General features: G+C 40.7%; 1 protein-coding gene across 2 annotated transcripts; it reads left to right on the top strand.

Moving 5' to 3' along the window:
* Positions 1-3,382: 3,382 nt before the first annotated feature.
* Positions 3,383-26,180, top strand: tbx15 (T-box transcription factor 15). 2 transcript variants are annotated; one of them, XM_036560710.1, is made up of 8 exons: positions 3,383-3,890; positions 8,792-8,969; positions 12,156-12,257; positions 16,255-16,426; positions 21,243-21,410; positions 21,824-21,888; positions 23,322-23,419; positions 25,116-26,180. In XM_036560710.1, exons 1-8 carry the CDS (start codon positions 3,686-3,688, stop codon positions 25,949-25,951), a joined length of 1,824 nt encoding a protein of 607 aa, XP_036416603.1. In that variant the 5' UTR covers positions 3,383-3,685; the 3' UTR covers positions 25,952-26,180. The 2 variants fall into 2 exon arrangements, with proteins under 2 accessions (XP_036416603.1, XP_036416678.1); XM_036560785.1 differs by lacking the exon at positions 3,383-3,890 and adding an exon at positions 4,905-5,181.
* The last annotated feature ends 211 nt before the right edge of the window (positions 26,181-26,391 follow it).

The raw sequence follows: 26,391 nt of genomic DNA on the forward strand, positions 1-26,391 counted from the left end.
TCGTGGACCTTTAATGCTCATTTGGACCTTACACAATTGGACCTTAATGATGACTTCAAGGGTACACAACAATCTACCTGCACAGTATCTTTTTTCCTGATGGTATATATTTTCTACACCTTTCCTGTCTGACCAGCTCACTGTGACTCATTTTGTAAAAATGTGAGTTTTTTCTTTATCATTCAGCGAAGGAGGACAAAGTCTCTGCATTGTCTGTATTGTGGCGCATCTTCATTTGATTTCATTTCTTCGTGCGGAGCTGCAGTAAGAGATGCGCTCAGAGAGATGTGAGGGGTGGGAGAGTGTGAACCCCGCGCGCCTCTCCAGCCTGAGGACTTCAGCTCGGCTCTGTAAAGCCGCAGGAAAGTGCCTGGGCAGTGTGAGCGAGTGTGCGCAGTCTGAAGGCTCTGAGGCAGCTCGGGGGGATGTAGAGGCTCTAACTTGTGGCCACTGCAGGGGGCACTGCTAAAACCCTGTCCCGTCCTTATTCATAGTTTCTCGTAGTGACTGCTGTTCTGCAGAAGGCCGAGTCCAGCTCTCTCTCTCTCTTTTTCTCAGTGCCGCTCCTGCACTGTCCCGCCTGCAGACAAACACAGATTTACTTCAGCTATTCTCTTCGCACTGCGTAGTCTGATGTACTACAGCAGACCTGCTTTACATTTGACACCCGGAACAAAACACACTAAACAATGATTTGGGGGAGAAATTTTGAATTTCGTCTTTATTTCTTTTTGCCTTTGTGCTTTAACAAGAGACGCCAAACTGCTTTGGGTTTTTGCCTATTTTTTTTTTAATGTACATTTTAATGTGCAATATAAATGTACAAATTACACTCTAAAAGTGATCAATTAAATAACAACACTCTTACTTGTGTTAGCAATTTTAACACTTTTTGTATCATATTGTTTTTTGATTCAACACATTCTGTGTTGAAAGTAACACAAAAAGTATTATGCATAAGTCGGCACAGAAACATTTAAAAAAAAAAGTAGCCCAAAAATGTTTTGTCTCTAACTGAACACACTGATGTGTCTGGTTAGAGACAGAATGTGTTGTTTTTTTTAACACCTCTGTTTTTAGAGTATAGTCTGATTTTGTGTGTAATTTTAATATAAGCCATGAACGCGCGTAGAAATTTTGTGCGCACTTGTAATGTAAAATATGATCGCTTAACCCTTTCAGGCACAGTGGTTACTGTGAGAAACCACTTTGTTTTTTTCTCATTTCTCAATTTGCATTAGTATTTAAATAGGGAACCTCTACATTTTCTGAAAATGTAGAATGTTGTTCTTGGGACAGTTAAAAAAGTAGCACACCGGAAGTGATGTAAGAACTGTAGTTTTTCTGCAAAGTTGGGTTTGCCTGGTTGTTGGAGGAGCCTGTCTAAAACTGCTTGCCAGGTGATCCAGGTTGGTTTTGTATGTATGGTTGTAGTTTTTAATTGTAGATAACATGCTATAGAATGAGAATTTGCGTAGAAATTTTGTGCGTACTTGTAATGTAAAATATGATCGCTTAATGCAATTTTGTACATAATTTTAATGTAAAATATGAATGCGTATGCTTTTACTTTTTTAGGCTTGGGTTTAATTTTAAAATTATTTTTAAATTAACGATAATACGATTAAATAAACGATTTTTTTACGTTTCAAAAGCGATTCTAGCTGCTGCAGGATTTGTCTGTCCGTGTTTGTTTAAATGCAGTAGTGGGGTGTTGGACTGTGGGCTGCAGCGGAACGGAAAACAGACTTACAGACGCTCCTCACAGGCCGCTGACCGTCGCAGAAGCCATTCATTAATAAGGCATTACTTGTTTTACATTATTTCAACGAAGCACGTGGATATAATTAATTAATAGTACCAAATTAATTATTGTTTATATTTTGTTTGTTAATCATCAGCCGCGTTTCTGTAACGAAATACAATCCGGATAGTTTAGAGTTGAACAATAAGAATTTACTTGTACTCATTTACTCCACAGAGAACTGGGACCTGTGGGCCTAGTTTCCATCTAATAATGCGTAATAATGTTGTTTATGTTTATTTATATGAAGCAGTAATCTTCACGACTTCTTCACTGTGTTTTGTTTCATTCTGCTCTGTTAGTTCTTCACCTGCTCTGCCTCCTGTGTTCGCACTTTAGCGTTTAACTTCACATCAGTTTGAGTCCAGCAAACTTCAGTTTCTGTTTCTGGAGCTGGTAAATGTCGGATGTACAGCGTACAGCTGCGTGGGGAAGCACTGGCGGCGCTTCTGGGCCAGATAGTTTTTACTCCTGATGTATTTTCATTAAAATAAGAATAATTTTCCTCTGAGGGCGGTCTTAGTTTCTTCTGTCCAGTTTTATCATCAGACAGTGACCTGCCGCCCTTCACATCCGTTACACGTCATTAATATGATTAAAACGTACCTCGACTGATATATATATATATATATATATGTGTGTGTGTGTGTGTGTGTGTGTGTGTGTGTGTGTGTGTGTGTGTGTGTGTGTTTATTTGCTTGTTTGTAGTTTTTCCTCGCTTTTTGCCACTACGTAATATTTTATTTACAGGAAACCGCACAAAAGGTAACGCACGGTTAATAATACACTAACCAATCAGCACTAAATTCAATTTAATTCATGATCGAAATTTTAACCGTGTGTCTTTTATCTACAGAAATACTGAGCGCATCGTTCCGTTACACTTTTCTTCTGAATGAAACATCCTTCTGTACTAATGTGAAACACATGTAACGCCACGTTTCAGTCGGTTAATGTGCAGTTAAAGTGCAAATATCAATGAGTTCATGTAGGAATCAGAGGACGGTTTACCTGAACGGTCAACTGTGTTCAAACTCCAAAACCACGGAGCTCATGATCCTAAATACGGGCTGTAGAAAGGGTCTGCTTGAAATCTGAGGTCTGTAGGTGCATTAATGCAAATTAATTAATTAATTATTATTACGTGTTAGCTGTTGATAATGATCGATTCGTTGTATTTGAGGTGAGAAATGTTGCACTGACAGCGAGAAAATCCAGCTCAGCATGAATGTTAGCACGAGGCAACTACACAAACCCGGAGAAATCCCCCCTTTTTTTTGAAAATGATCAGATTCAGCACTAAGGTCGCTGCTGTAAAGTCCCTGGTTTTTCTGAAACTCCTTTTTCTAAGCTAAATGAGCTCTAACAGTGCTCTCCCCGTGTCCAGGCTGTGGGGCGACTCTGCAGCCGCAGATGAAAGTTTCTCGTCCTCTTTTCCTATTGGCCCCCGTGTTTTGGTTCTTTCCCCCTCGGCGCTTCTGATTGGCTGCGGAGGGGCTGGCAAGGAGTTAGAGGCTCAACGCTTGGAGGAAGAAAAAAAACTTCAGCAGCAGTGAGTATCAATCAGAGGGAGGAAGGGGAGACAGAGAGAGAAACGGAGAGCGAGCGGAGCGACAGAGCGGCGAGCTAGAGGAGAGAAAGCCCAGACTGAGGAGAGGAAAGAGAGGGAGAGGTGTGGAGGCGCCGCTGCTCTTCAGGAATGGCCTCTGACGCTTTCAGGCGCGTACAAAGTACGAAGTAGACTCTCGTTTTGGATTACTTTGCTCGCCGGAGAGTTTGGCTCGCGCTCAGAGTTTGCAGGCGTCTTGTGTGTGTGTGTGTGTGTGTGTGAGAGAGAGTGGGTGTGTGTGTGTGTGCGCGAGTGTGTGAGTGGAGGGAGAGATGAGTGACCGCAGGCGCTCGGCCGCAGCGCTGAGCTCCAGAGCGCACGCGTTCTCCGTGGAGGCCCTGATCGGCTCCAACAAGAAGCGCAAGCTGCGGGGCTGGGAGGACAAGGAGCTGCAGCAGCTCTCCATGGACAGCCTCACCGCCAACGGACAGCTGGGAGACGCCGAGGACCCTGCGCACTGTCTGGACATAGACCCCGGTTAGTCCACCGCGGCTCAGCTGCATTTGCACCCGCGCTGCCCGAACAGGAACACATAGAGTCGCGAGGGGGTCGATGTTTAAGAGCACGTTAGTCTGAGTGAGAATGGAAATATCATCTTAGAAATGGTTATTATGCCCAAAAGGCCTGTATTGGGCCCTCTAATTCTGAACGCGGTTTTACAAAGTCACTAACAGAGGGGCACATGCACGCAGCTATACGGTGACTGCAACACTGTGACAGTTACATTACAGCGACTGTGTAATTTACTCGGACGTTTTAGATCATAAAATACGTAATAACGTTTTTTTTATATTAATGCACGTGCTTTTATATCACTGCAACCATGACTTAAATCCATTTTGAGTGATTAATGTTAGTTTAAAAGGCGAGAATTAATTGCACCGATTGGGGAATGAAGGGAGGATGCTTTCTCGACGTGATTTTTAATTTTAGTTTTAATGCTGAGAGAAGAGAAATTAGGTTTTAGTCATAATTCATAGAAATAGACGTGGTTCTGTAGAAATGTCCTGGTCACATATAACAGCTTATATTCAAGCTAAAAGCCTTTAATATGAATACTTTTACGAATACTTCTTTACGATTAAAGAGGTCCAATTTCTAAATGTAAGATCGCGCTGACCGCTGCAGTGTCCGATGTGTTTTTGAAGAACTCACTCCAGACACACTGAGCTTTATTACACCATCCTTCACCTCCATTAATCACGTGTTTAGTTTCAAAATTATAACACATAGAAAACTATAACAGGGCCGTTATTGTCTAAGATCCTGTAAGATGGAAGGACACTTCTTTACAGAGTTGTAAATAAGCCAAAACATCTTCATCGCCCACACTCTAGTCACTTTATGCTCTTCTACATTGTCCAGTTCGGCCTGGTCCAAGGTTTCAGGTCGCTTCTGAGTTTAGGCCTCGTGCGTGTGTGTTTGAGCTTGTGTGTTTAAGAAGGCAGGCGGACATGCACATGTGTGTGTGTGTGTGTGTGTGTGTGTGTGTGTGTGTGTGTGTGTGTGTGTTTGTGTGTATCTCAGCTGTAGAGCTGAACTGCTGCTGCTCCAGTCAGCACTTCATTAGTCTCTCCATGACCAGTCCGCCTCCTGTAGGATCCCGATTTCACTCAGCAGACTGAACTCCAGCCTTTTCACCACCAACGTCCTACGTTTAGCCTGCTTTTAAACAATAACATGGCCATCGATCTCAGGAAAAGCTGAAAATAAAAACAATGCGCGATATTTTTTCAGAGCGGTGATTAGCGCTCGCGCTCTCAGAGAGGTGAGTAGACTGCTGTGGATATTAATTACACTTCATTAAAGCAGAGATTTAACAGTATCATGATTAATATACTGCTTCAGTAAACACAGACAGACAGATGAGCACTGCTATAAGAAAATGATAAGCGTTATAAGTAAATCGAGTTGAAGTATATTAGCCCAGTGTACAGTGTGGTTTATTTTTTACATTTTATTACAATTGAATTTTAATCAGGAGCGTTTAATTAAAAAGAGGCGGTCACTGTGGACTGCGTATGTGTTTATTTTAACGAATGTCTTCTCCGCTGAGCTGTGTCACAGCACGGGCTCGGCGTTTTCAGGGCTGTGCGTGAGGAGTGACTGCAGGCCTTTCAGAGCTCATCACAGCACACTTTACCACACACATAATAACATTCAGCCCGTTTAATACCTTTATCGCACCAATCACTGTGGCAATTAAAATATGCCTTTTTTAAAAAAAAAACATTTTTAAAATGTTAAAACCTTCTTAGACGGATGTAATGTTTTGCGTTGCGAGTGTATCCGATGTTGAGGGGGGTCGTGTTCAGAGCAGAGCCGGATAAGAGCAGCTTCACCTATGCTCTCTGAAAGTTCGCCTCAATTCTGGAAGCTGCGTTTTTCGCTGCTCTGTCTTCAAACAAAGCGCAGAAGAGACCTGCACCCTCACACAGGGCGTCAGCTTAATTGTGGGTGATTCAGACGAGGTCGCTGGTGTGTGCAGTGAGCAAAGAGTGAAACCATCACCTGCTATTATCCATGAGCAGAATCGCAGAATAAAGCGTCGAGTGCTGTGGAGGAATCACGGCGAGGAACAGAGAAAATGAGGAGTAGATCTTATCTGTTCCCCAGGGCGCCTGAAACTGCTCACACACTCCGCACACACTCCCGTTTTTACCGCCCTTTGAAATGTGTAACTGAAGTTCCTCCGCACGAAAATATTAGGCGCTAAATTAGTGGCGGAACAAATGTAGTTTTGTCGTGTCATTATTCATCTTCCTCTGTCTCATTTACATGATCAAATTTATTAAACATTCGCATTTTTATTTAAGTGTATGGGCTGCGGTGTTACAGCGCATGTTGATCGGAATTCTTAATTATTCATGAGCTTGAATTTTAATTTTCGGTGGTGTTTCTATTGTGCTGTAAAAATTAAATTACGCTCAGGAAAAGAAGTTCTCTTTAGGTTATGTGTTCATCTGTTAAAATGTTTCTCATGTCTGTAATGTTCCTCATTAATCCATTTATTAATGCTGCTACAAAATAATATCAATATTTTAAGATGGAATGTTTCAGAATTTAAAAGCGTTATAAATATATTATAAATAAATAAAAACAACAGTTTTATAAATCTAACATCATTTAAATATCCTAATATTCTAATATTCCTTCATTAATGTTACTCTAGTGGGATATGAAGATGTAGGACTCTGACGGCGCTCCTGAAGAGGCTCCTCACATTATCACAGCGTGGCGTCATCAGGACGTTCTAAATCTGATTTTTTGTATTTTTTGTTAGAGACCCCGCACAGAGGGGGCTCTAATGAAAGACGACAGATGTGTGCAGCCTAAAAGGGTTTTAATCTTTATTTTTACTGCCTCTCTCCTCCTCGGGATTGAAGGGAATCCAGCGGAAACAGGTGTCTGTGTTCCTGCTGCATTGGGTTACTCTGAAATTTCATGCTCACTAGATCTCCTCGTACCCAAGTTTAAAAAAAACAGCCCGGCTCGACCGCATTACAGTCAAATTCAATTCGCGGATTCAGACTCAGTTCATTCCCACAAACTACCTGCTTTTAAAGAGAGAAAGAGAGAGAGAGAGAGAGAGAGAGAGAGAGCGCATCTTCAGCGCTGATTTACTTACGATTAATTCACACTGCGCAGTCAGTCTAATCATGTCGATCTGATCTTTCTATGTGTGACTCGGTTTATAATTGTCATCTGTGTGTTTTGTCTCCCTTATTGATTTATTTATTTATTTATTTAAAGTTAATGTAAATTAAAGACATGCAGAAGACACATACACACTAACAGTTACTAATAAATTGTTAATATTCAAAATGTTTCTGAGCACATTTGAGCCACAGTGCGCTGAGGTGTAACTGAGAGTGTGTCTGAAGGCGCTCAGTGTTTACAGCTCCTGTTCGCTAATTAAGAAAGTGATTCACACTTTGTAAGCGCTGCTCGCTTCTCTCTCACACCTGTGCTTGTTTGAGCTCGCCTGTTCTGCATGGTGTTGTATGTATTCGGATTAAATGCTTTTCGATTTTAAGCAGTGTTTTTGCTGTTAGTGTGTGTGGCGAGTTGGCTGTGCTGGTCTTGATCTAGTGTTGGATCAGAGGCAGGTTGAGTCGAGGGAACATACTGAGCAGAGAGAGAGAGAGAGAGAGAGAGAGAGAGAGAGAGAGAGAGAGAGAGAGAGAGAGGTTATCCCTGCATTGCTGATGATAAGGAAAGTGCACGATCTGCATGAAGATGATGAGCTTCAGTACCTCTCACTCACGTGTCCTCAGAGGGCTCCACACACACACACTGAGCCCTGGCCCGGGCTGTTGGCCAGTCTCTGTGCAGCCTCATTTGCATTGTGTGTACTGCCAAAACAATCTGCCCCATGTGAGTAGCCTCTGTGCAGGACGAGAAATACAGCGCATAAATAACGCTCACCTACAGCCAATAGCAGAACTCGGCCGCTCCTCAGACACCAGGCTGGATGTTGGTCTGCACTCAAGGCCGCGTCCTCTGTACTGGAATGCTGAGTCTTTGGTTACATTTCAACATATGAGACATGAAAAACGTGTAGTTTATTCTACTCAATTCTGTCAGGGCTTGAACTGGGACGAAATGTTTGTTTGAACACAGCCGGTTTATTTATTTAGTTTTTAGAGCGCGTGCTACATTTGTGTCGCGCAGTAAGTATTTCCAACTCTATTCATTCAGAAATCATTCGGTCCTGCACATTAACTGTATCTCATCGACAGTCTGAGGGCTCGTCTTGTGTGTGATGGGTCTCAGAGAGATGCTGCTGAATTTTCAGTTCGCGATTTTTCAGATGAAAAGATCTCGTTGTAATGAGCGGCTGAGCGCCTAACGCGCTTTTCTCACTGTGAACAGCCACTGATGACGTGTAAATCTGCTCCAAAAAAGAATAGCGTCTTATTTTAAATCAGTTTGATCCTTTACTTTTATTAGTTAAATTAGCAAGTGTTATTTATCTAAATAATTCAGGCAACTTAAAAAAAACTGTTGCATAAAAAACAGTTTTTTCATTGCGTGAGTTTAAATAAAAAAAATCATCGGCCGTCACGGAGGAATAACTTCAGTCAGTTTATTATTATTATTATTATTATTATTATTATTATTGTTGTTGTTGTTGTTGTTATACTTTTATTTATTTTTTGTTTGTATGGTTTTAATTTTTAATGGTTTTAATGGCCAAGCATATTTTATTTTTTATATATTATATATTTATGAACAGTCTGTGTTGTAAAAGTGTATACAAATAATTATTTCACCCCCGCAGTTCCGAACCACGACCTTAATGCTGATGATGTGAGTCCGACCTTCTCTCTCTAACTCTCTCTCTTTGTCTGTCTCTCTTTCTCTCTCTCCCTCAGACTCGGCGGGCAGTCCGGGCTCGGAGGGGGACTGTGAGGGGGTGGTCTCAGGCTCGTGCTGCGAGCCCGCGGCAGCTGCTGCCTCTATGGAGGAGATTCAGGTGGAGCTGCAGTGCGCGGATCTGTGGAAGCGCTTCCACGACATCGGCACAGAGATGATCATCACCAAAGCGGGACGGTAAGAGAGCAACTCACACTGTTTGGAAAGTGAAACAATCCAGATTTTAAAAACTCCTGCGGGAGGCCAGCAGTTACACTGGCACTGTGCTGTACATTATTAAAGACATATTTCTCCCCCACAGACGGTGGCATAAAAGGGGCGACACACAGACACACTCTCACACATACACACATTACCCACCTCGCGTCCTCTGTCGTTAGGAAATAAACTGGGCGTTTTCTGGTGATAATGCGTTGCATATGGGCTCGAGGGCTCCGGACACTGAGACTGAACCTTACAGGACATCAGCTCACCGGACACTCTGGGCCGCTCCTCATTAAACCCTCTAATACATGGTTTTACTGTTCCGGCTCTTTTGGGCGAAAACTGCGGAGCCCGAAAGAACTGCGCAGCCCGAAAGAAGAGCGGAGCTTCAGGAGAGCACCAGAAACGCGCCGCACCGTCAGCAAGGCTGCTTAAAGCTGAGAATCGCTCAGACGGACTGACTCTGTCCACCGCGCTTGCTTTTATTTGTCTGTGTGCTGAAATAAGTGCTGCACTGAGTTTGTCTCATTCTGTACATTATCTCTGAATGACATCCATCACATCAGCACGGTTTTGTCTTTTGGTTCGTTTACTTTTGGCAATAATTGTGTTGATGTACAGTCGTACGCAAAAGTTTGTGCACCCTAGTCAGAATGCGCTTTGGTAACAGTGGTCCTCAAAGGGTTTTTTAGTGACGACAGTCTGCCAGGTGAATGCGTAAAAGGTTCTTTGCACGGTCAAATGTTTCTTCTCTATAATAATAATAAAAAGCGTTGTATATGATTCTTTAAAGAACCCTTTAAAATGGTTCCATACAGCAATAAAAAGAGGTTCCACTATTGTTACGCATCAAAAGAAAAAAAGCTTGCAAGAGTGCGAGTGAAAATACAGCATTTTTATGGCACTGTTTCTGCTCATTTTAGTGCACAAATTTTATGTCTTTGTTGAGTTTAACATGTTGGAAAAAATAAAACATAAAATATAAACTGTGCCGTAACGTCTGCACAGGCTACAGGGTTTTTTTTCCCCCAAAGTGTTAAATTCAGCAAATAAACAGTGACCGTGTATTAAAATGCGCAGAATAGTGTGTTCTCTGTAGAGGACGTGTTAACTTATTTTCACTTAGAAAATCATTTCTCACATGTGAATGAAGCACATTCAGTGCATCAGTTCTTTTTCAGACGCTCAAATAAAATGTAGGTGTGAACACAAACAGCTAGTGCAGCTCCAGCGCGCGCTTCAGTACAGAGAAATATGAAGAAATATTTCAAAACGATCAAAGCATGGCTAGAAAATGAGTTTATCACTTAATTTATCTTATTAAGGTTAGTGTTGGTGACTGCTAATAGGAAATACAGAATTGATTCTGAATAAAAAGTACACGTAATAATAATAATAATAATAATAATAACAATAATAATAATAATAATAATAAGTTATTTTACATGTTCATCCAAGGTATAACTCTTCACAATATTCAATCACTGTAGACGAATTAGAGCAAATTACGGCTTTTTTCTTCATCAAACTGAGTTAAACACGGGTGTTGTTCTGCAGCCTTATGTATATATATATATATATATATATATATATATATATATATATATATATATATACATATATATATATATATATATAAGCTAACTGTAACATGTTCACGCGTAGTAAAATACAGCAGTATTACTGTGACTATTAATATCCTGTTAATAAAAGCACAGTGTACATGGCGAGCTGTAGAAGTCTACACCCAAGCCAGTGCGGATTTCTGCCTTTACAAACTGTTATTGAACCCTCACCACAAATACAGATCCATATTCACAGAGTCTGACACACATCAGTGAAGGACAGCAAAACAGAAGTGACGTTATTGGGAAAAACTACATACAATTAAACACAGAAATAAAGAGCTGCTTGTGTCACTGAACGAACAATAGACTAATTACAGCTTCCGCCTGTGTGACTCACACCGCCGCTGCAATGAACACTGTGTCCACTCAGACCTTCAGTCTGCTCTGAGCTACAGACGGACAGAGAGAGAGAGAGAGAGAGAGAGAGAGAGACAGACAGACAGACAGAGAGAGACAGACATAGAGAAAAACAGAAAGTAAAAGGCAGAGAGAAAGAGAGAGAGACAGAAGGAGAGAGAGGAAAAGCAGCAGTTTTTTCTCATTATAAACGGGGAGATTTACGACGTTTAAATGAAAAGAAAAAGCGCTTTGAAGTGTAAAGTGTGGAGCCGGTTCACTCTGCCTTTCGCTTCTCTTCAACTTCTCTTCACTGTTCGCTACAACTTTACTGACATTTCAGAGAGTGGAAACGGCGAAAGAGCGCCAGCTCAGATCCTCAATTCCCCTCATTTCACCCTTATTCCCCTTATTTTACTGTTACAGGCATGTTTAAGTGTATAATCATATCTGATTCAAATACTATTGATAATAGGGATGCTGGTCTTATTTGAAGTGTCTGAATCTCTGCCACCACTGCTCTAATCTTGTACAAAAATATATACATTCTGAGTTTTTGTAGATTGCAGATTTTCTAGCACATTAGGATATGTTAAACTTAACTTTTCTTATAATCCTGAAATAATCACTCAAATACTTTAAAATGTATATACAGTGGGGTCCAAAAAGTCAGAGACCACTGGTGAAAATGCTACTATTTTGTATTTCTTTCTAATGTAATTTTTTTATTAGAAATGATATTATCAGCCTACCAGTTTAAGTGAAAGGTAATCTTTGAATGTTTCTGCGAAGTATTTGGTGGCGTGTCCCTCTTTTGCTTTAGTGACAGCGTGGGTTCAGGCTGGCATTGACTCCACCAGTTTATGCAAAAGCCTCTGATTAGTAGATCAAATCCACCTGAGAGTCTTCTGAGCTTCAAGGGATGGAATGAGATATCCGACTGTTTTGTACAAAGGCCATAACATGGTCACTTTCACAAATTTGCTTCGATTTAAATAGTGACCTAAACATAGTGCAGAATTTCAAACATTTCCTCTTCATTTTAATTGTCATATCTATCCTTCATTATAAGTTTTTCATAACTCTAAAACCTCCTGTTATTTATTTACAGGTTTAAATGAAAAAATACCAGATTTTCAGTGTAGTCTGAGACCTACGGTATATGCGTTTATTTATTTATTCATTTCTGTTACAGGAGAATGTTTCCAGCCATGAGGGTTAAAATAGTGGGACTGGATCCTCACCAGCAGTATTACATAGCCATGGACATCGTCCCTGTGGACAACAAGAGATACAGGTGAGCATATAAGAATGTGAGAATGTGTAGATTTTTCTGCCTGAACAAAGAACGAGGGACAATGAAAGGAAATGGTCAAAGAAGGATACTGAGGCTGTTGTCTTCATCGGTTCTTCATCTTTAGAGAGAGTTACTCTACTTTGCTGGTTAATTCTGCTGTTAATTCTGTGCAAAAGTCTGAGATCACCCTTTATCCATATGATTGCGAGTCAAAATGGCCTTTAAGTATATGAAGTTCAGTGTTGCATTTGCTGCTTCTCAACACCCAAATAATCTCAATTACATATTTAGACTCATATAATCTTACTCCACATCGCAGATGTCCAGTTTCTGTGTTCTAGTGAATTTTTTTTTTTTTGGTCCGTATCAGCTTCTTGACAGCTACACACCCTTTCAGACTCATAGTGTTGAGTTGTCTTCTCACAGTTGAAGGATGAACAGAAACACTTGTGGACTTTTTCACATCTGATGCAAGTGTGACACTTGATTTTCTCCTCACTTTTAAAGATGAAAGCTTTGAGTACTGTTTAACTGAGGATAACAGGTTTGGTGGTCTACCAGCTCTTTGTTAGGCATGGTTGGTTGGAGTCCCATTTTCTCTATGTCTTTAAATAATTTTTTGAACTCTACTTTTGGAAACTCTGGTTACTTTACATATAATTTCCTCAGAAACATCTCCTGAAAAATCAGTAATATGTTCATAATTTACATTTTGGCTGGAAATGTCATAAATGAAGGGGGGTCTCTGACTTTTGCATGGTGCTGTACATGATGAATCTACACTGGACTGAGCTGTACTGCAGTGTGCTAGTGTGTGTGTGTGAGGGCAGGCGTGCAGGAGCAGTAGATACACAGAGCAGTCACGGCTGAGTTGCTGTATCAGCAGCGAGGGCGGTTTAGTGTGTCTCTGTGATTACGGCTGCACCATGACAACGTTCCATCACACTCGCAGCAGATCCATTTCATCTCAACAGAACCCAAGATCACATGTAGGCTTTATAATAATGCATTTGTTCTCAGTCTTCAAAAAGAACAGGTTAAGTAAAGGGATTAAAACAAGTACCTTAGTCACACATTGATCCAGTCATATTATAATGACACATAACTGACCTTATTGGTGATTTAAGAGGTTTCTGCTTTCAGAGATCATGATGAAGACTTTTTTCAACCATGACAAAATAAACACATCATTTTTTTAACACTGATTTTGACAGGGCCTCAAACGTGTATTTTTATACCAGTTTCAGAGTTCCAGAAAAAGCTGAATCCACTCTCATCCATGTGCTAGAGAGGAGTAAAGGGGATTTAGGATCACACTACAGATCCTTCACCAGGAAGGCTGAAATTCCTGCTGTTTTTTAAGTCTTGTGAACAGTGACGTAATTTTATTCATGCATTTATAGATGAAATATAAGAGAGAGGATATTATTCACTGTTCCATTGGCATTTTGTCACTTTATGGTGTTTAAGTTGCTTAAAGGATTAAACAAAGTAGAAAATGCTTTATGTTATCCAAACGGGTGCCTTAAGCATGAAACATGGTCCACCACTTGTGTAGTACTTGGGTGGACTGATAATGACAGAAATAAGCATGTGGCACCACAGCACTACAGCTGTTGCAGGTAGCTTGAAAATAATTTATGACTTTGTGACATTTGTTACACATCAGTGTGACAGTGTTTTTGAGCCAGTTGTCTTTATTCAAGTTTCAAATTATGCTTGAATTAATCTTGTACTGAAAATAGAATCACAGTCATTCAAACACTGCAGCACAGTCTGAAGAGAGTCATTTAGAGGCCCCAAATATCGCAGAGGATTTTAGAAGCCAAAAGATCTTGTAAAATTAAATGGGATTTTCTCCCTGGCTGGGGAATTTACCACAAGGCTTTGCAAACGGAGCACAGAGCTGTCACTGGAATGCTTCATCCATCTCGAGGCCTGGGTCTGGAAACGCGGCCTTTATTGGAATTTACTCACTTTACTTAGGCACACTGCCTTTTTTAAGGAACGTTGAGTTTATGCTAGACTTGTTAAATCTTCCTTTATGTGTTTCTTGAATTACTTTTTCTCTTTAATGTGGCAGTTGAGTATGGTCTACTTTCGAAAGCACAAATAGGAAAGTGCAGAACTGTCCAACTCCTTGGATCTCTCTCTCTGGACCTCATCAATGTATATATAGCTATTTTCGCTCTCTCTCTCTAGCTCTCTCTCCCTCTTTCTCTCTCTCTCTCTCTCTCTCTCTTTCTTTCTTTTGGTGTTCCGTCTTACTCGCCTTTATTTTTGTGACTCAAGCGTGTCGATTCACAAGGAGAAGAGGGGTAATAGTCATGCTAGACAGCTCTGTCAAGAACTCACTGCAAGACAGTCAATCTCTTTTTAATTACTTTTTTTTAGTTTGCTCATTGCCCTGTTTAAACACTATACGCAGATACAGCTTTAAACTGGACAGCTATGTCTCCACAGCTCTCAGAAGGGTGTCACATAAAGTTGGATCTTTATTGATTGTGTTGGTGCCAGATGGCAGATTTATGGAAGATGAAAGAAGACTAATCAAATTTCCAGCGCTGTTTGGGGGCTTAGGTTTCCCCTTTCTTTAACACTTTCCCTGCTACACAGAGCGTAACCCTAAACAGCACTCCAAACAGGAAATTACAGAAACGCCTGGTATTCTGTGTGTGGGGGGGTGGGGTGGGGGTGGTGGTTGGTATGTGTGTATATATGTATATATATATATATATATATATATATACATCGCTATTATTGATGCATCACTGTACTTTTGTTTATATATACAGTACTGTGTAAATGCTTTAGGCACCTGAGAAAATTCCAATGAAAAGGCTATTATTCTGGGTAGTAAATGTTTATCTGATCAGAAAAACTCATTATACATTGAATGACAATAAGTAATAATTTTACATATCGTCACTGTGTAAACAAAACCTTGTATCTCCAAAACGGTAACTTTGCAAGAGAAGCAAAAAACATTCTTAACTTACCATGGAAGCTAATGTGAAAAAAGTATTCCAAGTAATTTTGGAGCATTTCTATTGAACCATTCATCATGAAATTTTCCTGCAATGAAATATCAATGTGTTCATTTAACCAGTTCCAAACATCTCTGTGTGGAAGCCCAGTAATAATTGTAGTTATCGTCCAACACTTGGTTATTTGATAACTACTATGTTAAATCAAGTGTGCTGGTGATGGAATTGTTCTTCAAACAAGCTCAACTACTACTATGTTTGACAGTACTTTTGTTTATTTGTATTTATTCTAATTCTACATGGTGTTTGTAAAGGCAAAAACACACGAATTGCCAAGATAAATAATTTTAAACAATGTAATTAGGTGCCTAAGACCTTTGCACTGTAAAGTATATGAATTGAATATTTTGAATATGTATATGAATACGTTTGGAGTGCGTACGTGTGTGTGTGTAAGTGTGTTGAAGGCTGCTGTAAGGGGATGTAAGGGGGACGCAGAGGACGTTTAGCGCTGCCAAGCAATAACAACAGGGCCAAATGAGCGTTTTGTCCATGTTTTAGGGCTGAGTGATGACTTTGGCAAAGGCGTTACAGCTAAGCACTTTCAACTGTGCTCATAGCCAGAACTAAAGGCAACCAGCTGTGCCTCAGGCAGCAGAGTGTAGAGCCTTCAGAACAGTCAGCATGGAGAATGCACTGAGAACAACTAGACAGAGAGGGCTGGGAGCAGACCCAAAGGTTACAAATTGCATATCCGATGTTACAACAGAGGTTTAATTTAGGACTTTCTAGTGAGAGAACATTTGATTTCTTATTTAGGTATTTGGTATTGTGTATATACATCGACGCTGGCACTGCACTTTCATCAGCTTCACGCAGCTGATTTTTTTGGCACAGTGTGTCCCTGCCATGGTCATCAATTCCGATTCGGTCTATTATATAGTCATAGGATATCAAATTGGTTAATGTGCTGCATGACTGTATCTTATATCATATCTCTGCATTTACAGGTATGTGTATCACAGCTCGAAGTGGATGGTTGCAGGAAATGCGGACTCTCCTGTGCCTCCACGTGTCTATATACACCCGGATTCACTGGCCTCTGGAGACACGTGGATGAGACAGGTGGTCAGCTTTGACAAGCTCAAACTCACCAACAATGAGCTGGATGACCAAGGCCATGTGAGTTTAACACATATACATTCGTTTTGTTATTCATTTAGCAGATCCACACTAAAAAAAGAGTCATCTGTTGAATTTACTGAAATGGGTACATCATATCTACTTAAAGGCCCATATCCTCACTTATTTAAACACTTTTTGTAAACATTGTTAAAGTTTCAAAACATACCTACCTCAGGTCATACACTCCATATATGGAAAATAAGCTACAAAAACAGCCCTTCCTGAATTCATTGTTTTTGTAATGTCACGAATCCAACATATTTACACGTATCCTCCTATAAAGCCTATATGCTGACGTGAGCTGTATTCCTAAGAAGTATTTTACAGGGTAAACAGTCAGAACTGAAGTCATTTACATATATCAGTCTTAAAAGCGCAGTAACAAAAATACAGCCTGTTTAATTCTAAGGGATGAAGAGATTCTTGTAAGTGGGCATCAGGGGAAAAAATAATACAAGGAAAGTATTTAAAAATATTTTAAAATATTACACTGTAAAAATGGCTCATCCGATCAACCTAATAAAATGACTTCATGTAGTAACTAGCAACTGAACTAGTTTTATTCAACTCAAAAAATTACATTGAAAGAATAGTTCATTCAAAGTATTTATTTAGGTTGAATAAAACTAGTGAGTATACTTGTTACCACCTTAAGTAATTTTTTTAGGTTGATCTGACAAGCCATTTTTTTACAGTGTACTTGAAGACCATCTTTCCTTTCAGTCTACTTATAGTTGCCAATAAATGTGATTTTGATGTAATGTGTAGGGTACACGATGATGGCAATTATGTCTAAATTGGCAAACAAGTGGTTAAAAAATATCAGCTGTTTAGATTTAACCAATACTTGATGACATAATTATTGTACCGTGGAAGTGCGGAACATTTAGGCTAAATTAATTTTATTCATTTTACAGAAATAAATGTTACAGCAAACACATACATCAGCACCAGCCCATAATTCCTATATCGGTGCAACCCTAGTAATATATTTTTTTCATATGGAAATTATGTGCACATTAGAATCAAATTCAATGCATTACTTTTTTTCAGTGCACTTACCCAGAACGACATACAAAATTTGTAAATGTGGAGGCTGCAGAATCTGCAAGGATATAATGTAAACATAAAAACATGTACTAAGTGCTTTTTATTCAGCAAAAAATATTAGATCTCCACATCTTTGGGCATTTCAGCATAATTATTTGAATAGTTTTTAATGTTTTCACTACTTTGCTATGGAAATGCTGTATGTATATGAAATGATTCTCAAGTAAAATCAAAACTCCCACGTTTTATTAGTCAGATCTATGATTTTTAATGAAGCTTGCTCTGCAGTTTACATTACGAAGTACCTGTCAGGACAAATACTCACCTATAAACTGCTCACATGTGTAATGGATCTCTGCTTTGGTGAATGTTTTCACACCTGTGAGTGGAGAGAGGGGATTGGCTGTGCACCTGCTCTAGCACACACCTCCACACCACAAAATTCATAACCCAGACGCTAGCTGATGGATCACATGCCTTATGGACTCTCCTGACATCTGTATCCTCTTTCCATAAGAAAAATGTTATTCAACTTACTCTCAGGGGGACTGGCGAAAAATGGAAAACGAAGGATTCGAATGCACTTGACAAATGCTTCCTATGTGTCCGAATTGAACGACCACTGGCTACAAAGCAGAGTACGGGCCTGCTGTGTTGTTTGGAGAAATATTCATGTTTTTTCCTGATGTGTTTGAATTGCACTCAAGCGTGCCAGCCAGATCTCATTACCTTGGGCCTGAGTCATAAACCTGACTTAGAGAATGACTGACTGAACTTTGCTGTAATTTGGACTGTCCAAAGTATTTTTCCCTGATTTGATAAAGCGCGCTCTGCGCATGCGATTCCCTTTGTTGGAGTGCACAGAGACGGTTTTATTGAGGGAGCATCACACGACACTCAGTGATGTCCAGCACATCCTGCTGGGTTGTCATGGATATATATCATCACAATGACAGAGATGTAGAAAAATGGGGTGATACATCTAACTCCATTAAAGAGAGAGCGAGAAACACTCACAAGGCGAACATGCCTAATGGGCTCAGTATGGTTTCAGAAAGGCCTGAGCTTGTCTCACAGTTCCAGAAAAGATATTGAGTGTTGTGCTACAAAGCCTGCGGAGAGTTCATCACAGAGAGAATAAGTTAGTAGTTGCTGTATTATTTTTTAAGTCACTTTGGCCTCTGTTCCTGAATGTTTTCTTGACTGGGATTGAATATGACAAGCTTTGACACAGCAATGGGAAAAAGATAGTCTAAGGCTTTCCTTCAAGTCTGTGAAGTCAGATTGCTTTGATTATTGTGACCATCGGGCCTTCAGAAATGTGAAGCAGTCGATGCATCTATTCAAGGCCTGCATTCTTAATTCGAGCCTAACAGGGCATATATTCTTTATGCCAGGATTGAGACTCGCTCTGCATTTTAGACGCTTAAAATGGCTGTCTGAAACGAAGGTGATGCCGAGTTCCACTGGCATCTTCTGTGCATATGGAGATGTTTTTGTTTGAATGGCTGATGCTATCGCTCTACCATTCTGACAAATGTAATAACATATGGGTGTTAGAGCGCCAGAGGGCTGGTGTTTTTTTGGAAATGGGAGAAGGGCCTTTTTTCTTCGACCACAGCCTCGTAAAAAGAGACTTTATTTTTTGTTCGCCTGGAGGCGGAGAGGCGGAGTGCAAGTTAACAGTGGAACGTCCTGTGTGGGACACCTCGCTATGATGGAATATCCACCCCTTTCTCAACTACCCTCCTCTTCCTCATACTCACACTGACCATTCTCTTAAGGAGCACTGCATGTACAAATATAAATGTATTTTTAAGATAAGTCCTGATTAACAACGATTGCCGTTGTGGTCTACACACAAGACAGCAAATGTGACAGTACTAACGGATCAGGAGATCTTATGAAAGCTTCTGAAAATTTTAAAAAGCACAAATTTCCATTTGATCACCGTCGTATCAAAACTTTGTAACTCTAACATTTGTGGTTGTTTAATTTTTATTTTATATTATTTTTCTAGCTTTTGATAATGCAAGTTGCTTTTTACATTGTGTGAGCACTTCATGACAAATGGACCAATAGAAATGGTCTAAAACTACTTGGAATAACATGTTGTCAACGTTTTTTCCGTCTCGTGTAAGATTTCTTCACCTCAGAGATGAGGTTTATGATGACAGCAACTACTGGTTTCTAGCACAACCTTGTGTCAGATAGAAACTTATGCTCTTAACTTGTTGCTGAAGTATGTCTTATACTCAGTCAAGTCTAATTTAATGCTTTGATTGCGGTTCGGCACACTTCTCTTGGCTCTGTATAGTTAGGTTCCCCTGGGTTTAGGTGGTATAGTCTTACCCCGAGGCAGCTTTAAGATCTCCTGGGCCATGCAGTTGGATAAGGTAAAGACGGTGGGGTAGGAACATTACATTTACTGTCACCAATCTTTGGAGTTGTTTTGCAAATCCCTCTGCTCTCTATCTTGACCCCCTTGGTTGTTGCTGGCCCAGGGGAGCCCCTTTGACACCGGGATTAATGAAAAACAGACTAAAGGCTGGAGGGGAGGCTGTAGCCACTGACGCCGGTGCAGCGGTGTGAAATACTCACCGTGGGCTGAGTATAGGTCGACTCAGGGCTCTGCATTTTTGCCTTCATATTCATTGGGATACATGATGACACAAATGTAGATGAATGTATAGCACTGTACAAAAGTCAGAAACGACCATTCATTTATTTTATTTCCAGTCAAAACAGCCATCAAGTACAAGTTATTTATTTTTCAGTGTCAGGAAAAAAACAGAAAATGTTTATTTGCACAACTTACTGCATCTCCAGCACTAAATATAATATTTTTCAATATTTAGTGTGTCCACTTGTTACCTTTATTACAGCATTTATTCTTTTTGAAAATTTTGCTTTCATCTTTTCAAAGAAATCTGCAGAGAATTATTTTTTTCCACACTTCCAAAGTTTGGTCTTAGAAGTTGGCAGCATTTTCTGCTTCTCATGATCTAAGTAATACCAGACACATTTACTGATGTTGAGGTCTGGACTCTCTCTGGAACATTAGCAGCTTCTTTTTTACCTGCCATTTTTTCTTTTTTTGTTTATTTCCTTTTCTAATGGCTTCTTGACAGCTACACTGTCAGAAAAAAAGGTACCATGTGGGTAAATTTTTGTTCATTAAGGTACAAACAATGTAAATGTACCCTCAAAGGTACAGGAATGGTTTCAAGGTCTAACCGTGTCCCTTAATTTTTATTTATTTTTTTTAACTGTGTAACATAATGTTTTAAAACATAACAATGAAATCAAAAGCATGGAGACAAGTTTAAAGTATATACTTAAAATATATAATTTCAGTGGAATTGAAAACTGAAGAGTCCAGAGGGAGTTTTTTCTGAGAGGGTACACATCCCTTCAGACTCATAGTGTTGAGTTGTCTTCTCACAGTGGAATGATGGACAGAAACACCTGTTTTTTTTTTCAGATCTCAGTCAAGAGTGCAGCTTGATTTCCATTTTCTCTATATATTTTTATAATTCAAGTTTTGAAAACCTCTGTTTTTTCATTTCTTTTCTTATGACTTTCTCCTTCCTTATACAAGTAGATGATCTTATATCTAATACTCGCAAAAGTATCTCCTAAAAATAACTTACTTAATGTCCATTTTGACTGGAAATTAAATAAATGAAAGGTGGTCTTTTTCGTAGTACTGTACAGATAGGACAAATATCAGAAACATAAATCATATTTTTTTTCCCTGTAGATCATCCTACACTCCATGCACAAATATCAACCTCGTGTCCATGTAATCCGGAAGGACTTCAGCAGCGAGCTCTCTCCGACAAAACCAGTGCCCAGCGGGGAGGGAGTGAAAACCTTCAGCTTCCCCGAGACTGTTTTCACCACAGTCACAGCTTACCAAAACCAACAGGTCTGTATCCATCTGTCAGAATATAGCACCTTTCAGTACTCTCTTAAGGTGCCAAAAAAGGATTCCTTGGAGCCATAGAAGAACCAATTTTGGTTCCCCAAAGAACCATTCAATGTGCAAGTGCAAAGAACCTCCACATAATGTAAAGATTCTATACCAATTAAGGGTTTTCCTGGAGCTATACGTCCAAGCCAAGAACTATTTAGAAACCTCTACGTTTAAGAGTGTAGAGAAACTTTCCAAACATTGCAGCTAGCATTTTCTGCACTTCTGCAACTTTCCTGACCAAATGTTTTGAAGGAATTTAAAGTGAAAGTGATAGCCTTTTTGTGAAACAGGCTGTGCTGACTTAATATTATTTTATCCTTAATAGAAACGTAAATTAATTTTGGTTTCCTCTTCTTTTCTTGCAGATCACCCGGCTAAAGATTGACCGCAATCCGTTTGCGAAAGGATTCCGGGACTCAGGGAGAAATAGGTAAATTTTCATGAGCTCTCAGTGTAACTGAGCCCTCCACTGTACTGTCCATGCTGTGTGACCAAATAAACAGGTTTTGCAAACGGGGCCTTTTAATATGGAAATAATCCTCCAGGGAATCCTCTTAATCCCATATGTCCTGCCACAAAAAAATCACTCGCTCCTTTGCCTGCCAAGAAAACCTTGGTTGATCTGTGATAGTGGCATCTGATTTAGGGCCATCTCGCTCCCCCTCCCACCCCCACCCTCTTTCGTAATTTCCATCTCCTCGTGTCTTGTACATTCATCCGCTCTTCATTTTCCTGTATTGTTCCACCTTCTTCTCCTGCAAGCTTCTCACTCCACTCTCTGTTTCTCTCCATCACTGTAAGATGTGAGCCTGAATTATCATATAACGAGGGAAAGGCTGGAGCAGGCCCTCAGCACATGAAAGCAGGCTGCCATCTGGAGAGCATTATCGGCACAGATATTTGAGACATCTTTTTTCATTTTTCAAACAATAGAGGGCCTGATTTATGAACTAGCATTAGATTTTCATTGCAGAAAAATACAGATGAAAAGATTATTTGGGAGTAAGATATTTATACAGAGAAAATTTATTTACTCACACATATATCCTTATTTAACTCATATTATTGCTTGAAAATATAAAACCTGCTTGGGTAATAAAAACGTAGATTAGACACACAGTAACAGTAACCACAGTTCCATTTATCCCCAGGACACCATGTATACTGAAGAACACTTTACTGCTTGTGGGATCAAACCCAGTAGATTTGTCTAATCGTTGTTATTTAGCCAAAATGTGCAGGCAGTTCCATCAATTTGAAGGCCTGCATTCAGTCATGTTATTTTTTATTTTGATGAATCAGATCCTGACCCATTGGTATGGAGGGATTACTCTGTGATTGAGTGCAGTTGTGGCCAAAGCCGGTCCGTGTTATTAGCGTGTGTGCCTAACGAGCAGCAGTAAGTGGAGAGTTACAGCCCCTAAAGGGAAGCGGTGTGGTGTGGGCCGGGGCGGCCTGGGACAGGGCTAGGCCCGCTCTCCCTGTGCCTCGGCCGGGAGCAGCACACGGGAGTAAATCACACAGGAAGGAGAGCCGTGTACAGAGCCGAGATGAAACATCACCCAGATTTATGTGCACAGTAAAAAGCTGCTCCTTTTTACAGGCTCTGATTTCCGCTAACTCCCTCTCTCCTCCTCTTCCTCTCCCCCTTCTCTCGATCGCGCCTTCTCTTTTTCACGCACACGATTTGACACTTTCTCTCGTTTCACACTGTCTTTCTACCTCCCTCTCTTCTCATTGCTTTACCTCTCTCGTTTCGTTGTTTTTTTTTATCTTGTACACGAGTTTTTCAGCACCTGTATTCCTCGGTATTTCCAGTGTTCCTCATTTCCACTATTCTCTCTGTCACATTCTTTTACACAGGACTGGTCTGGAGGCCATCATGGAAACGTATGCCTTTTGGAGACCACCTGTGAGGACGCTTACGTTTGAGGACTTCACTAACATGCAGAAACAGCAAGGTGTGTATATTTGTACATGGGGAAAACACATTTTTTTCTTTTTCAATTTGGATCTCAATACATTTAAGTGGCTTTACTTTATATACAGTTCTAAAAAAACACCTTTATTGTGTCATCATGATAATAATGTTACCTGTCACAGAGATCAAATATAGCAGTGCTGTCTTCAAACTAACTTTACAGAAGAAAAAACCTTTTTAACTTTGAATTGTTTTTTTCCCCAAGTAATTTTGGACCATATCATTCATCATCAAAATTCATTTTCAAATTCTGTAAAAAAACAAACAAACTTGCCAGGACTTTAGATATCAGCCCTGGCTAAGAAAGCGGGACAGTGGCTATTACAGTGCCGTTTATCCAAGACGGGTCCAATCATGCTTTACAGTTTTTGTGGCACTACAAACCAAATTTGTGACTTTTGACATGGCATCTCATTTTTGTCCAATTTTTGACCCGTCTTGGATAAACGGCACTGTAATAGTCACTGTCCCCCTTTCTTAGCCAGGGCTAATATCTAAAGTCCTGGCAAGCAATTGTAAATGCAATATTATTGGTTCTCTCTTGCAGAGTAACAGGCACATGAAGCCAATATTTTGTCTGAGTAGACATCTGTTTATCATCACTAACTCTTCCAAAAAGATTGAATGTTAATTAAAGTTCTCGCACCACTGATGAACTTTTGGTACTCCGAGCCCCTCCCACTTCCACAGTCTTGCCCCTCCAGCAATGGAGGCAGCTCTCTCTAAGTAATCAGCTATTCCCCCAGCACCTCTGAAGCCTCTCTCAGCCCTGCTCGACAACAGGGGGAAAAACATGACATCACTCTGAGCTCTGCTCTGCCTCCGCCAGCAGAACAGAACCAGCACAGCTCAGCTGGATTATCGAAGGCATATGGAGCTGGCCCAAACCGCAGCCAAGACTGCGAATCCTGAATTGTTTTGAAATGCATGATTCCCCTCCTTACCATACACTCTTTATTTTTTGACAACAGCAAAATGAGTGCAGGCCAAATTCTCATTAATAAAGAAATATGTGATTTATATAACACAGTGATCATTCAGTTCCAAGACTTTGACTTATTTGTGATGCATCTGCCAAGCGTCTTTTCTCCCTCTCTCTAACTGCATGTGCCTACATTATGAATACTGTTTTTTATATGGCGGCCTTTGACCAGATATCCAATTCTAAACTCAAGCCACATTCACATGACGACATTTGCCACACAGTATTTTTTCAAGATCATTTCAGCTCTTAGATAATAGCTGAATATTAAAGAAAATTTGTCAGCTATTTATGAGTGAGGAGATTTTGCAGATTACTGCTCTGGAGATATATGACCCATTATATGCCTCCAAGTGGCATTTATTGCCAATCTTGAACAGGCTCTCTCTTATTCCTGGAGGATGTTTAGGATGCAGTGCTTTGCCCTTAGGAGACTCTGCGACTGCTCGTTTTTCCCAGATTGAAATGAGAGATCATTCTCAGTATGATTGTTGGCTAGTACGGCTGTTTTTAGAGCTGGCTCTGATTGCCTGGTTCCTTCTGGATGTGTTCTGATGTGCTATATATAAGCCTTATGTGCATATACAGTATGTCTTTGTATCCTGTGTTATTTTTGCATTTGTGTTTGTACTGTATGGTTTCATGTTTTGTATTACTGACCTTTTTTATTTTGGCTAACTGTGCCTTTTTTCAGGAGGCAGCACTGGCACCTCTCCCACTACCTCCAGCACTGGTACACCATCTCCATCGAGCGCCGCCCACCTCCTGTCCCCCTCCTGCTCGCCTCCCACCTTTCATCTCGCGCCCAACACCTTCAATGTGGGCTGCAGGGAAAGCCAGCTGTGCAACCTGGGTCTGTCTGAGTATCCTGCCTGCGCCCGGAGCAACATGGCCGCCCTGCAGAGCTACGGGGGATTGTCCGAAGGCTCTTATGGCCGCCTCCAAACGGCAGGAGGCAGCGTAACGTCCGGCCAGCCTTCAGACTCCTTTCTGCCTCAAAGAACTTCCTCTTTAATAGCAGCAGGTATGCAGGGTAGCACTCACGCCTCGCTGGCTACCAGTGGTAGCAGTGGAGGCGGTGGTGGCGGTAAGATGGACGCTTATGGAGGCCAGCTGGCATCTTTCCCTGCCTCCCAGCTGCAGTACGTGATGCAGGCAGGGGCGGGCTCAGCCTCTGGCTCCTCCTCCTCCCCAGGAACCTCACCTTCCTCCACCCACATGTTCACTGGGAGCCATCATCATGTGCAGCAGGGCTCGTATAATGCCTTTTCCTTGCACAATCCCTACAACCTGTACGGATACAACTTCCCAGCCTCACCGCGCCTGGCAGCCAGCCCAGAGAAACCTCAGGCAGGCCTGCTGTGCTCTTCCTCTTCAGCCGGAGCCTTCGCTGAGCGCCAATACCTATCCAGCAGCAGCATGGACAGCATGCACATGATCGGAAATCCCACCAGTAGCCAGCAGGGGGCTGCGGCCTGTGATGGCCGCCAGTATGGCTCCTCCTCTCAAATGTCCATGCACATGGTTTGAAAGAAAAAAAAAACAGAGTAATGTGCACCATCACAGCAAGAGACCATAGCAATTCAATTCTCAGCTCTTATGGAATTTCGTTATTTTTTTAAACCAGATTTTTGATCTGTGTTTTGAAGAGCAAGGCAGTTTGCCTGTGGTTGAACACCCAATCCATCTTCATTCATCTCTGATGTATAAAGGTACAGAGCAGTCCTTTAAAAAAAAAGGAACTCATCATCTCAATACGCCCAGGCCTTAAATTTCCCTAATCAGACTTTAGATATGTTATTTATGTCTGTTTCCTTCATGATACATGCCCAAATAGGCATATATGTAAGCTGATATTGACCCGCCCTCCTTACTCTCACAATTTCCAACCTCAATCCAGAGCTGTATTGGTGCAAGTGAAGTCTCTGTCTTATGAGGGTGCTCTTGAAAGATTCTAGTGAGATTTGGTG

This window comes from Colossoma macropomum, unplaced genomic scaffold (genome assembly GCF_904425465.1).
Source record: "Colossoma macropomum unplaced genomic scaffold, Colossoma_macropomum, whole genome shotgun sequence".
Lineage (NCBI taxonomy): Eukaryota > Metazoa > Chordata > Actinopteri > Characiformes > Serrasalmidae > Colossoma > Colossoma macropomum.

Excerpts from the sequence above, each read along its gene's own strand:
- tbx15 (XM_036560710.1), top strand. The coding sequence starts at position 3,686 with ATGAGTGACCGCAGGCGCTCGGCCGCAGCGCTGAGCTCCAGAGCGCAC. Across the intron at positions 8,970-12,155 it reads ATCATCACCAAAGCGGGACG|GAGAATGTTTCCAGCCATGA; the intron begins GTAAGAGAGCAA and ends TTTCTGTTACAG. Across the intron at positions 21,411-21,823 it reads CAGCTTACCAAAACCAACAG|ATCACCCGGCTAAAGATTGA; the intron begins GTCTGTATCCAT and ends CTTTTCTTGCAG.